Source organism: Brassica rapa, chromosome A03, assembly GCF_000309985.2.
Source record: "Brassica rapa cultivar Chiifu-401-42 chromosome A03, CAAS_Brap_v3.01, whole genome shotgun sequence".
NCBI classification, from domain to species: domain Eukaryota; kingdom Viridiplantae; phylum Streptophyta; class Magnoliopsida; order Brassicales; family Brassicaceae; genus Brassica; species Brassica rapa.
The window spans coordinates 17,177,768-17,192,286 of record NC_024797.2 but is presented as its reverse complement, the minus strand read 5'-3'; the positions used below and the strand labels follow the sequence as shown (position 1 = coordinate 17,192,286).

Here is a 14,519-nt window from a genome sequence, read left to right as displayed (position 1 = left end):
GACCGCAAAAGAATAATTGGTGGTGGTGTTCTCTCAAAAAAAATTGATGGTAGTGCATGTATTGTTTCACTATTTGCGTAAACTGTAATGCATGTTCCATACCATCTAGGCCACAAAACTCCAATTTATATATATAATTATTTATTTCGTACTCAATTATTCCAGCCCGTGATGTGTGTGGTACGCCACGGTCGATTAGTCCACTCAAATTTCTAGGTATAAAGAAAGAAACAAGAGGTTAGTTAAAAAAAAAAAAAAGAAACAAGAGGTGGTCCTTCATGAAAATATGTTATATGTGTGGTCCATACATTATGATCCACATAAAACATATTTTATAGGCGATGCGAGATTTGTTGCATGACAATCACATATAACACATGGAATCTTGGATCCCATTATCAAAGACGATATATATTTAGTAAGTGTGAAGAAACAGAAGATAATTAAAATATGTATAAAGAGGTGCCGTGGAAGCTACGTTGTTAGGGCTACGTACTATCTCTATCTGATCTTTGCCAAGACATATTAGTGGTGGTTGCCATAAATTTTCATGTTGTGGTGTCTTAGTTCTAGCTGGTAAAGTAACCGAAAATAACTGTTCGTTGCTGAGAAGGTTAATAACGAAATAATGAAGTTTTAACAACCCAATTTCAAAGTATATGAATGTGCATGGTAAGTGCAGCATCTAGGAAAAGCAATTGGCAACGGACAAGACACAAAAGTATGGAAAGATTCATGGATTTCTTTACACAAAAATGTCAAACCGTTTGGACCTATCAATAATCGGCGCTAGACTTAAGAGTTTCAGATTTGCTTATATACCCTAGAATGGAACACTCAAAGGATCGATGAGCTTTTATCTCTCCTAGCGTCTGAGATCAAGTGCCTCAGACCGAGCCAAACTGGAGCGCAAGATGTGTATAATTGGCAACCAACCAAGTCAGGCATCTACACAACCAAATCCGGATACTGCTCAGCAGTTGGGAGCCTACCAAGGACAATCACCCAAGCTAGCACGGAGTTTGATTGGCTGAAAGACGTCTGGAGGGGTGAGTTCTCACCAAAGACGTCTGGAGGGGTGAGTTCTCACCAAAAATGAAAGTCTTTCTGTGGTCGATAATACAAGGAGTCCTTCCTTTGGGTGAGAACCTGCAAAAGAGAGGAATCCAAAATGAGATAAGATGCCCTAAATGCCAAGATAAGGAAACGTCGATGCACATATTCTTTATTTGTCCATTTGCGGTTAAGGTGTGGAAGATGATTCTCCTCAATAGAGTAGTGGTCCTAGCTACTGAGGATGATTTTTAAAAAGTCATAGTCTACTTCAGAGACAGACGGTGTCTCCCTCCAACTGGAGTCTCTAATAGCATCCTCCCTTGGGTTTGCTGGTCAATCTGGTTAGCGTGTAACTCCTTGGTCTTTGAAACAAAACTTGCTAACCCTACGGACATAGCAGCGAGAGCATTAAGGCTAGCAAGGGAGTGGACAACAGCTCAAGACCACAAACCAAAAGCGAATCGAGGCTTACCTCACGCAAGAAGGATGAGAGACGCAGCGACAACCACGAAATCAGAGACAATATGCAAAACAGATGCGGCTTAGAACAAACAATCAAAGCAAGCGGGCCTGGCCTGGATCTTCACAGGAGCGGTCTTCAACCCTCCAATCAAAGGCTCAAGCACCCAAAGCTTCATAGAATCACCGCTCATAGCGGAAGCCTTAGCAATGAGACTCGCAATCATCAAGGCAGCGACCCTAGAGATCCAGCATCTCAGGATGTCTTCCGACAACCTAATGCTCATCAGAGCAATCAATCAGGACACGCAGGTGAAAGAAATTCATGGAATCGTGTGTGATATCCATAACATCTCCTCTGCGTTCGACAATATCTCCTTTTCGCATATTCATCGTGATCTCAAAGATCTCAACGGAGAAGTCAATGCGTTGGCAAAAACCTCTTTGAGAGCTATTTCTGTTTAAGCTCATTCATGGGTAAACTTGGACCTTTTCGTATTAGTAATGAATTTGTGACAAAAAAAAATGTGTATGGTCTTATAATTTGTGTATGCATTGTCCCAAATGTACATGTGTCTACTTTATACGACACAAAATCCTTAACACCATGTGGAACACGAAAATCCGATTTATATATCTTTTCTTTTTCGTACTAATTAAATAATGTCGATCAGAAACGTCACGTATTCCTCAAGAGAAAATTGGTCTCAGTTATACGTTCAAGTTATATAATGCAGTCGATGTTTCGGAAATCGGGGCCACAAGTTTATTCGAAAGTGCTCAGGATGGCCGGTCCGACCTCACCAACCGGTTGAGCTGGATACAGTGTCTTTATCAATTTAATTAAATATTTGAGAAAAAAATTTAAAGAATACTTGGTTTCGGTTTTTGTATTTCTCTAAACTGAAAATAGAAAAAATAGAGAAAATCGTATAAAAACATTTAAGGTGGCATTAACTTATACTTTAAACCTCAAAGTTATTTAACAAGCATATTAAACCATCAAGTTGGTTTTCGTATCACAAAAAAATTTCAACCTGATTTTTTCTGTACATCAAGTAAAAAAAGTTAATCTTTACCTATAAACATGAAAACAATTTTTTTTTCTAATTTTTATTATTTAATAAAAACAATAAGAACAATAAAAATAAAAATTAGAAGACGGAATAATAATTCAGAAATATCAAAATATCTTAATATATATAAATATATATATATATATAAAATAAAAAATGACAATTCAAATAAAATCTCTAAAATTTTCTGAAACATAATTTGTTAAAAGAAATCTATAATATTATTTGAGAAGTCAGTTTCTTACTTGTCGCGCCCACATTAATTCTTATTCTTATGATGATTAATTACATAGGTACCCTTAATGAATTAAAATATAATTGTCATTATTAACAACTAGGGTCGGTGTCCGCGCTTCGCACGGATTACATGTTTAATAAAAGTCCAGTTCAATTAAAATTGGGAGTTTTGAAGTTTCTGAAAGGGTAAGTTATGTTTTGTTTATTTTATAATGTGAAGACGTTGGAAGCAGTGATCATTTTTTTTAAAAAAAAACGACAGTAAGTTTGAAAAATAAATTGTTTTGAGGAATTCAATATTCGTAAGAGAAAATAGTATTTGAGTGTACCTATTTAATTGACGTAGGAAGCGGTAACGTAAATTTTTTAAAAGTTGGCTGGTGTCGTTTGCTATGAGGCTTAGGATAACAGTTTATTCCTCTTTTGGAAGCGTTGTATGATACCAATATCGTTGTCAAAGTAGAAGCGCGATCCAGGTGTGTTTGTGAGTGATAGTTTTCCTGAAAAAGTCAAATATTTGTAAGCATTTATTTTGACATAAACTTTATGTTTAGTTTATTACTTTCATGTAACCGTGGAATGATACTTGGTTTTTCCTGGTATATATGTGATTTAACTCCCTGAAATTAGACGCCTCCTTGTCCCATAAAGTTAGACGTACCAATTTCGATCTACAAATAATTATTGTATTATATTTTGTTTAGTTGTAAACCAATTGTTATTTAATAAAAAGTTAGTACATGTCTAAACACAATCCAATGATGATTTTTGAATCTGTGTAGTGGTTATATAAATCACTTCCTTGGATGAGGCATATGCGGCCAACAACATCTGTAGGAATAATTTGGTTTTAGGGACAAAAATTTAGTATTTATTTGTATGTGAGGGAGTTATTTTTTTTTTTTTACCTGGGAGGAAGTTGGTTGCATTTGCTAAGCTGATCAACGGGTGGTAGCGTTGGGGCCGAAATATGTATGAAGGGATCGGTGTAATGTTTTCTTGAATCAGTGTAATAATTGTTGTCTCATTGATATTAATTATGTATGGTTGAACAGTAAGCATGTACCGTTGGTTATTGGGAAGAAGATTAAAATATCTAATGTGATAAATTTTTCCTTTCTCGAAGCGTTGGTAGATTGTGTCAGACGTAGAAATAGACACCCTCCCTTCCATTATTTGTTCATGTTTAGTGGTTAAAAGCCATCATTTGAAATGTAGTTGGAATAATTAAAAGTAAGTATTTTTAAGACAAACCTGGATGTCAAGACAAATGAAAGTTGTTCCTAGAAAAACTTTTTTATTTTTGTGATTTGTGATGGACCACATCCTAATGATCCTAACGATTATTGGATGCGGTCCGAGGGTGTCGCCCCAATTGTTTTGATCTTTTGCTGCATGTTCTGCACATATAAGAATGAGAATTATTTGTATTGCCCATCTTTTATTAATTTCATATTTTTTTGAAGTGAACATAGTTATGGTTTGTTTGTTTTTTTTTTTTAAATTATTGACATGGTTATTTAAAAATTAAAGTAGGCCGGCCCATAATTATTTGAATGAGGTCGAAGCATGAGTAATTGGAACTGGTAGTTGTAAATTTGTTGGGTGGGTTTGATAGTAGAATTTAGGTTTTTTTTAGAAATTTATAGTGACTGTGTGTGAAATAAGGGGGTTGTGTTATCTTGGGTGGACAATTTTAAGTTGAAAGAAAACTTAGCCGGTTCACACATTGTTAAAGAAAACAGTAAAAATAATAAATTGTCTAAAAAAATAGAAAATTCAAAAGAAAATAGTTTGACTGTTGAAATAAGTAATTGTCCGAAAGAAATAGTTTTACGAAGACGGTGATTTGGGTTAATGAGCTGGGCTGCGAGATTTTTCTTTACCTGGCCCACCGGCAAATTGTAGACAAACGGAGATTTTTGTAAGCGATAACGAAGCCCAAATCTTTTATTGCAATTTTAATTCGAAGCCCAGTCAGCTAGTGACATGGCAGTTTGATAGGTGGAGATTATTTTGCCTATGTGGCACCTCTAGAAAGGCTTGGATTTAGCTCCTTTTATATAGTAGGACTATTTAATAATTTATGCCAATTAAATTTTTATTTTTGTTTCCCAATTTATATTTGCCAAATAACTTATATAATAAAAAGGAAATATTCATATAATAAAAATAAAATTATATTTACAAAAAGGAAATAAAACATATTTTATGAAAATATATTTCATATATATTGTGATATCATAAAAAAGGAAAGTTAACAAAAATAGTATTGATGTTTAAAAAATAATCATCCCCTTAAAACATAATAATATCAATTTAATTTCTCATATTCTTACAAAAAATAATTTAAATAACATATACTAAAATATCATTGATGAAATAAAAATATTTTATATTTGTTAATATTGAGATTTTTATTCATTTTTCATAATATCTTTGTTAAATTTTTAATATTTATTACAATTTCTATATAATTTATAAAACTACACAAATAAAAATATACAAACTTTCATCAAATCTAAAATACCACTAGAAATTAGTTAAGGCTTAGTATTATTATATTTATATTTTTTCAAATTTTTATATATTTATACAAAATAATATACATATAATTAGAAAACATAAAAATATGAATTTTTGTGATTAATATTATTTTGAATACTTTTTTTGTATTGTATATATCTAAAGTATAAAGTTGCTTAAAATTTACAATAAAAAATTATTTTGTTTATGTTTATATCTGTTCATGAGTTTTCAAAATTTTATCGGTAATGTTCGTTTAGAAAACTTCATACTTATCATCATATCAGTTTTTCCTGCTACTTTTATAAATCAACAAATATAAAATTATACAAAAGAATTTATGAAATTATATAAGATGAAGAATTGAACTAATGCAATAAATTAAACTAATCAAATTTAGTTTAACTAGAATCAACATTAATTGTGCTTAGATTTAAAGAAATATGTGTAACTCAATATAACCCAAAATAAGTATAATAAACAATCTAAATTAGTATGCGAGAAATCAAAAGTATAAATGCAAAAAAATCAAAATTAATCAAAATATTAATTTATTTCAGACTAAAAAATACTACGGTTAAACTTGGAGAAGTCAATAAAATTCATTATACCTAAGTATTAATCAAATCGACTTCATACTATATATTCAAATTATATGTCTAAATACAATTAAATAATATTAAAAAATAGTTAAAAGTTAAGATAGAATATTGAAAATTTATGATATATTTATTTTGTAAAAATTTATATCCCTGAAAGAGTACGAGAAAATCACTTAGTCAACATCAAAATTAGCGGTAACGATTTTCGACTGATGATAACACTTAGAAATATTGTTAATATGAACAATTTCTTTGACATATGGCCGCTAACAGTAACATATTGACATATTCATAATAATGGTTTCTGACACTATCCATAAGCTAACACCACCATCATTGGCAATATGACAAGAATGTTACTGCTAGTGGTGCTATTTATAAAACCGGCACCATTATCATCAACATGTCTCAAATTGTTACCGTCAATAATAATGCCAATTCTTTTATAAGAAATGATTAATTTTCAAAGAAAATTTTAGAGTTTTTAGTTAAGTTTTTATAAATAGAAAAATAGTATTTTTTATGTAATTAGATTCTATTCACGTGATAATCTTGTTCGATCATAATTCCATAGTACGCTCAAGACTTTGACTTCTACGTATCAGATTCTATTCCCGTGATAATCTTGTTCAGAGGCTTTTATCAGCTTTTGAAACACTGGTTGTATGTTGATGGATACGATGATGACATGGTGAGAACCTTTCACAATCGCGGACCCCTGTTTGTATATCATGTGCAAACCAGATGTCATGCAAAAATGGATGACCATGAGTATGTTATCGACTCATCGGTGCTCCCTCTTAATACTTTAAAAGTTTCTGATAAATTATAACTTTTCACCGAAATCTCATTTTGTTGATATATTTTAGATAAAATGCGGCATGTTCAGAGATTTCAAAACTCAGTGATAAGGTGTGTATGGGTAAGTGGGGTATGTTACTTTTACAAACCAGGAATGCAATCCTATTGTAAATTGGTTTATCTGTTTTTGGTACTAGTATAAAAACAAGGACGTTCTCATCTATACTATTAAAATATAATCATTCTAAAAAATCTACTTACAAAAGTTTGTTGGACCTACTTATTAACTATTTATTATATTTTGGTCCAATTTTTATTTTTTCTAACTATATAAATACTTTACATAATTTAAATGAATTCATTTATTACTGTACATAATCTATTATATACTCAAAATCCCCATGAATATAGGACATATGACTCTAACATGTTTAACATGTATAACATCTTTATGTGAATTGAAACTTAAGACCCTTAATGTCAACTATTCAACTATGAAACATTGATTTAGTTAATTACATGCAATCAACTATTAAGATTTGATCTTACATTCTTATACATGAATTAAATGATTAGTCTTTTTATATAAAAAAATTAAATGGGTTAAAATTTTAAATGGAATTAGTCAAAAGGGCTGGTTTAAATAGGACATGTTTCTTTATTTTACAAATTCTAACAATGCATATGCTATGTTTTTATTGAATTTCCACAAATATAAATATTCCCCGCTTTAAATATCGAGTAATTTGGGTTGTTTGGATAAAAATATATGAAAATTAAATTTTTAATATTTGAAAAAAATATCAGGGTAATTCTTTTTTTTGTGTAATTTGGTTTATAATTAGGATATTTGGTTATTTAGAAATTAAATATAATTAATATTTGTATGTATATAATTTATATTTTTAAAATTTAAGTATTCATTTGGTTCTCGGTTCGATTTATGTTCTTTAGTTCCAGTAATTTAAGATATGTTTGGTTATTTATAAAATTCAATTAAATTTTGGTTTTGTTTTTTTTTTAGTTTGGTAAGATTCTATTCATCTGGATAAAATGCCTAAACCTTTACATTATTTTATATAAAATTTTATTTAGAAGAATTTAAGAGAAAGGACGTGGGCTCATTTACCAGTAGATAGAACGTGCACTGGTCAAAGCAAACTTAATTTTCATTTTTTGTTTTTACCCTTTGAAAGGGCGCGTATACTTTTTGTTTATATTTTTTTCTTTGAAATTTAATTTTTATATATTTTTTTTGTCAACATATTTATGTTATTCTTTGTAATTATATTTCTGTATATATTTTAATCAAAAAATATTTTATAAGATAATAGAAAATTAAGAAGTTGACCTGACATACTCCATATTCCTTATAATCATATGTTTGTATGCCATTTTTTGTAATCATATTTGTTTACTCTAGATTTTTACCCGCAAGATAATTGATGTCAATTATATTGTTGTCAAACATGTTTAATATGATTACTTATATTGATTGAAACCGTAGACTTTGACTCAAGTGGATCCGAAAATTAGGGGCATCAAATGAAAGTTATAAATAAAACTGGATATGGATATATAAAGAGAATAATAACTAATCCTTAGATAAAAGGAATATATGATGGACACAACATTTTATCAATTAGGCATGTTTCTAATTTAATAGTATTGATTCTATCTTAGGAGTGATGAGTTTGAATAGATTGGGTGACACCAAACATAGAACTGACCTTTTTTTTCTTTTTTGATCAACCTGATCGAACTGACCAAACATAGAACCGACCTAATTATAAAGCGAAATCCGGTTACTTTTTTTATCGGGTTTTGACATCATCTCTAGATAATTATAAATGTTTAACTCATCGAAAATTTATTACAAAATTCTACTAGAATAAAGATTGTAAAATATGTTCAAATAAAGATTGTAAAATATGTTTTTTAGAACCAAGAATTAAAGATTGTTAAATATGTTAACCTCTCCACAGAAGTCTCTCTCATCCAGAATTCTATACCTCTGTTAGCTCTTGACTTGTATCACAAGCCAAAAGCAAGTGAACTCTTCCTTGTGTATCACGTAACTAGACCCATGCTCTTTATTGAATCCCATCTCTCATCATCACCCATATTCTCCAGAATCCTTTTTTCTTATTATATACGAGTCTGTATATATATGCTTGATATCAATACATAGTGGTCAACGTTCACCGGTTCAACAGGCGTTGAGTCTATAAACTCCATAGCATCATCATCTAGGTCGACCAGCTCTTATATCAAAGACGCAAGCCTAGTGTCCAGGACCAGATTGCTAGGCCCAAATAATTGGATAAATGGTCCTAGGCCAAAAGTATTTATAAGCTGGCAAAATCAAAAGAATAGACTTATTCGGATAACCAAACCGGTTAATAATCTGATAAGTTTAGCTTTGTCTACTATATGTAGATGAACCCTAAGTTAAACATTCTTTCTGTAATCTTTGTGACATAAACAAGCGTGGATACTCATAATGCCGAGGGGGAGAAGTGACTCTGCCATTAAGCTAATTACATACTCCGAGGAGCTTGTGGATGGAAAACCATTCTACGCTTTTTCCAATTCTCGTCCTGTGAAGGCTTTGAACCGCGAACCTGCTGGTCACGCCTTTCATTCTGCTGCTCTCAAACTCCATGGCTTTGCAGAGAAGCCTACTGATGGTGAAGGTAGCCATAAGAAAGTTGGTGATGATGATAAAGATGAGGAGTATGTTTTTCCTTCATTCAACCCCTATGCCAACAACAAAGGGAGGAAGAAGAAGAAGAAGCCTGGTGGTACACAGCAACAACAAGACCACCAACAAGACCACTACGCGTTGTTGGGATTGAGAAACTTGAGGTATCTCGCAACAGAAGATCAGATAAAGAAAAGCTACCGCGAAGCCGCATTGAAGCATCATCCTGACAAACAACACGCTGCTCTCCTTCTGGCAGAGGAGACGGAAGAAGCCATGGAGGCCAAGAAAGATGAGATAGGTTCTCGCTTCAGAGCGATTCAAGAAGCTTACGAGGTGCTGATGGATCGAACCAAGAGGAAAATCTTTGACTCCACTGATGAGTTTGACGACGAGGATTGCTCGCCAGAAGAGTTTTTCAAGGTGTTTGGTCCAGCCTTTAAGAGAATTGCTAAGCTGTCGGCGACAGCGAGTCAGCGTGTGCCGGATTTAGGAGATGAGAACACAAAGCTCAAAGACGTTGAGAAGTTCTACAGCTTCTGGTACGGTTTCAAGAGTTTGAGAGAGTTTCCTAACGGAGGAAAGCATGATCTTGAGAAGGCAGATTCGCGCCAGGAGCGGAGGTGGATGGGGAGAGAGAATGCCAAAAAAACCGCAAAGGATAGGAAGGAGGACGACGTTCGAATCCGGAATCTAGTGGACAATGCGTATAGAATAGACCCGAGGATCGCGAAAAGAGAAGAGGAAGAAAAGGCCAAGAAGCAACGGAAGAAAGAAGCGAAGGTTATGGCTGAGAAGAAGCGGGAAGAGGAAGCCGCCGAGAAAGAGAAGATGAGGAAAGAAGAAGCAAAAGAATCCGCCGAAAAACTAAAGAAAGATAAGGAGAAAGAGAGGAAACTCTTACTCAAAGAGCGTAACCGTCGTAGAACTATCTCAGCTCATGTCCTGGCTCAGTGTCTCGTCTCCAAGGAAGATGTAGAGAATCTATGCATGTCACTAAACATCCAGCAGCTTCAGAGTCTATGTGATACGATGGGAAACAAACAAGGGATAGAGTTAGCAAAGGTGATCAAAGATCACCAAGCCAACTCTAAAGAGAAAGAAAATGAGAAAGCCAACTTTAAAGAGAAAGAATGTGAGAAAGCCAACGTAGAGCCTACTAAATTAGATAACACTCAAAAGAAAGAAAATGAGAAAGCGGACGGTGACGCAAAGCCTACTAAATTAGATAACACTAAGAAGAAGCAACCATGGAGCAAAGAAGAGATTGATAAGCTGAGAAAAGGAATAATAAAATACCCAAAGGGGATATCTCGGAGATGGGAGGTTATATTAGATTACATTGGTACAGGGAGAACCGTGGAGGAGATTCTTAAAGCAACTAAGACCGTTCTTCTCCAAAAACCAGATTCTGCCAAGGCGTTTGACACATTCCTGGAGAAAAGGAAACCTACGGTTTCAATCGCGTCACCTCTCTCCACAAGAGAGGAGGAGCTCGGAGAATCTCTACCAATGGAAAATAATGGTGAATCAAGTGGGAGTTCAGACGCAGATGGTTGGTCGAGTGTGCAAGAAAGAGCTTTGGTTCAAGCTTTGAAGACGTTTACTAAAGAGACGAGCCAAAGATGGGAGAGAGTAGCTGCAGCTGTTCCAGGGAAAACGATGGTTCAATGCAAGAAGAAGTTTGCTGAGCTTAAGGAACTCATCAGAAGCAAGAAAACTGGAGTCTAAAGGGGAAAAAAAAATTGGAGAATTTTGGGTTTTAATATTTTCGAGTTCTTTATGTATTGAGTCACTAGTATATATCATTATATGTCCATAAATCTTCTCTCAACTATAACAAACCGTAATTAAGTAGCGAGAAAAATACAGAAAGATTAAGTTGTGATGTTGTTCATTTTTGTTATTAGGACCAAACAGGATAATGTATGATTTCCCAACGCCTCCTTGTGCTTGACCTAATGATGACCCAACAGTCACGTAACTATTTCCAATGTCTTGACCACCAAGAAGAAGCGTAAGGGCATCACTCATGCTGCTCTAGGTAAACAAGCTGGTATCAATCATCCCAACATACGCTTTATGCAATTCATCTGCCATCCATGTTACTTGTGTGACTAAAAGCTAAACTTGTAGATGCATATATAAAGCAAGAAGTCTCTCTTCAAGCTCCAAAACAGGATTTAGAAAATTTTGATTAATTATTTCATCAAGTAAGACATTTGAATATCTTTTCTAGATATTTTGAATATTCAGCATACATCACATGTATGCTGAATATTTTAACATCTTAACTTATCTGAGACATTTGAATATCTTTTCTAGACTAGAACGAACATTGGATTTCGATTTTTTTACAACTTCCGATACAATTTGATACTAGAAAGTTTTTAAAAAATTAAACTTTTCGTTTCATAGATTTATATTATCGAGTAAATAATTAAACATTTAATTTTGTTTAATTTTTAAAATAAACTATATAGTTTAAAATTTGTTTTCATTGGTTTAAAATAATAAAGATAATATGATTTTTGTTATTAAAAGATTTTTTTATAATTTTAAAAGTTAACATCGACAAATATTTAAACTGATGTATATTATAATATATAAATAAGAAACATTAGGCATATGAACGTACACATCCCGCATCACATTAGCCCGAGTATACATTATTTCGCAGCAAGTTCACAATAATAAACTACCAACCAACTATAACTTAAAGAAGCACGAAATAAGAATTTGACCAAAACAAAAATCAGATTGATTGAACTTTTTTCGATGGTACAAAGAAATCAAAAGTAAAAAGCTTGGAGCAACATTGATTAAATAATTAAACAGAAAAAAAAAAGAAGAAGAAACATTATGCAGATTTGAAAACCTAATTAATCTGAGCTCTAAAACATACTCATCCTATTCAAACTTGGTTTCCGAACTCGAAAACGTCTGGTGCCACCGATGTATCTCGATTTCACCTTCTTGTTGGCTTCTTTCTTCATCATAGGATGTAGCTCGACTATTTCACCGTTTATCAAATCAGTTATTGGTGGCAGTTGATAACGAGCATGCGAAGCTTCCACAAACAAGACGAGGGCAACAAAGAAGAAGAAGATGATCTTTCCGAATCTTATGGACATGGTTGGAGGCAAGGTTAGTTAGGGCTAGTGTTTTGTTTTTGTGAGACAATTGTGTTATATATCACTTATATAATAAAGCACAAGTCACTCAACAAATAAAAAATTAACACGTGGAAAATGTTTTAAAAAAATTAAAAAACAGTTAACTGAAAAAATTAATCTTCGATCCCTAACTTTAAGCATATAGTGCCTATATTTTCTCATAATATTCCATCCACTTTCAAAATCAGTTGACCACGATTTTCAAACTGTTTTCTTCTTATATATATAATTTTGATTTACTAATATACGTTTTGTTTTTTTCTCTTTCAATCTTCTCTGCAACAGAATGAAAGCTTTTTTAGTTCGTTCGTTCTTTCTTGCAGAAAATGAGAGTCTGAGTATTAGGTCCGTTTGCCAAAAAGAGAGATTGAGTATTAGGTTCGTTTGAATTGAACAGGTTTCTTCCTATCTTCTTTCTTCTTTCTTCTGTGGCAATTCAAATTTTATTTATTCATCACCTGAATCAATACTCAGTCGATAAATACAGTAAAATTATGGGAAAAAAATGATACTGGTTTACACCAAAAAAAAAAGAGATACTGGTATGGTATTTTTTGAAGAGATTTCAATTTTAGATCACTGCAGTGTATAACTTGGAAACTTCTTCTATCTATTGATTTACATGTACTGTAGGTTATGGTTTGGAGATATGGGATGGAGCATAATCAAAATTATTCTTGTGAAAGAGACAAGCATCAAGTTTTCTCCTCACAAAGAAGGTTTTGCATGTTTTCCAGTCTTTATTATTTTTCTTTGATTTATTGATTAATACTTCCTTTGTTGAGTCAATTATTTTTCAGCGTTCACTACTGTAATTGTTTTCAACCCTAAAACTATTGTTGGATGTTACGGAACTTGCATTTCTGAAAGGTAAATCTACTTTACTTAATTATTGCTAGACAATTCATTATAGCTTCATAAAAAGCAAACTAAAGATCTAAAATGTAATCTTATAAATTTAATAAAGCATCAAATAAAGTAATGTGGGTATTTCAGATGTGAGTTTTTTAAAACAAGTTGGTAAATTAACATAATATATCAACGCAACAATTACTTTAACTATAAAAAAATATCAAATTTATTAGATTCATCGTATTTAAATTAAACTAATTTATTTGTTGTTATAAAATCATTGAACAAAATTAATGGATTGAATAAAGTGTTTTTAACCATATTTTATATTTTGATATTTTAAAAAGTTTTGCAAACATGTATCCATTTTATAGTGACATTTGTTTTATCCTTTCAAGTTTCAATTGTTTTGTTTCAAGGCAAGAATCTCTAATATTATGTACCACTGTTCATATAATATTAATAATAATTGATTATGACAGAACATTATAAAATGATAAAAATTTAAAACAGTAAATTAACCTGTGCGCAGCACAGGCGATAATACTAGTATATATATATTGCACAATCCTTTTACTAATAGGAAATTGTTTTTTAAAACTAATAATTGGAAATAATATTTGTAACTTTTTAATATATCATAAATTGCAATTTCCTTTTTATATTAGTGAAGTCGTATGTTTGGATAGGCTTTGGAAATATCACATAATTATCCTGTTTATTTTTATCCTTCTCCCTCTGTGTAAGAAAGAATATTTTGTAAGTTTTTAATCTGGGAAAAGCATATCTTCAACTATGAAAAATATATGCCTTTTAGAAGAAATCTATATCTCGATCCGTGTAACCTCGTAGACTTTTATTTTCATTTATTTTTATATAAATATTTTATTTTTAATTCTAAATTGGTATATATATTATAATATATGTGTCTATCAATTTTAAAACATAATAAGTTTACGGTATATTTTTTTATTGAATAGATTGTTTCAAGCTTTCACATGTATTTGTATCTTCTTCTATATATATATAT

The 14,519-nt window shown here is 31.9% G+C and overlaps 1 protein-coding gene and 1 long non-coding RNA gene across 2 annotated transcripts; one reads left to right on the top strand and one right to left on the bottom strand.

The window, feature by feature from the left end:
* Window positions 1-707: 707 nt before the first annotated feature.
* Window positions 708-3,436, bottom strand: LOC108871378. Its single transcript, XR_001958117.2, has 2 exons — window positions 1,529-3,436; window positions 708-1,441 (listed from the first exon to the last, which is right to left on the bottom strand). It is a non-coding gene; the product is annotated as an uncharacterized LOC108871378 (long non-coding RNA).
* An 11-nt stretch (window positions 3,437-3,447) lies between these two features.
* LOC103859390 (dnaJ homolog subfamily C member 2) lies at window positions 3,448-12,333 on the top strand. The gene has a single exon (XM_033288510.1). It carries the CDS (start codon window positions 9,261-9,263, stop codon window positions 11,190-11,192), a length of 1,932 nt encoding a protein of 643 aa, XP_033144401.1. The 5' UTR covers window positions 3,448-9,260; the 3' UTR covers window positions 11,193-12,333.
* Window positions 12,334-14,519: the final 2,186 nt, after the last annotated feature.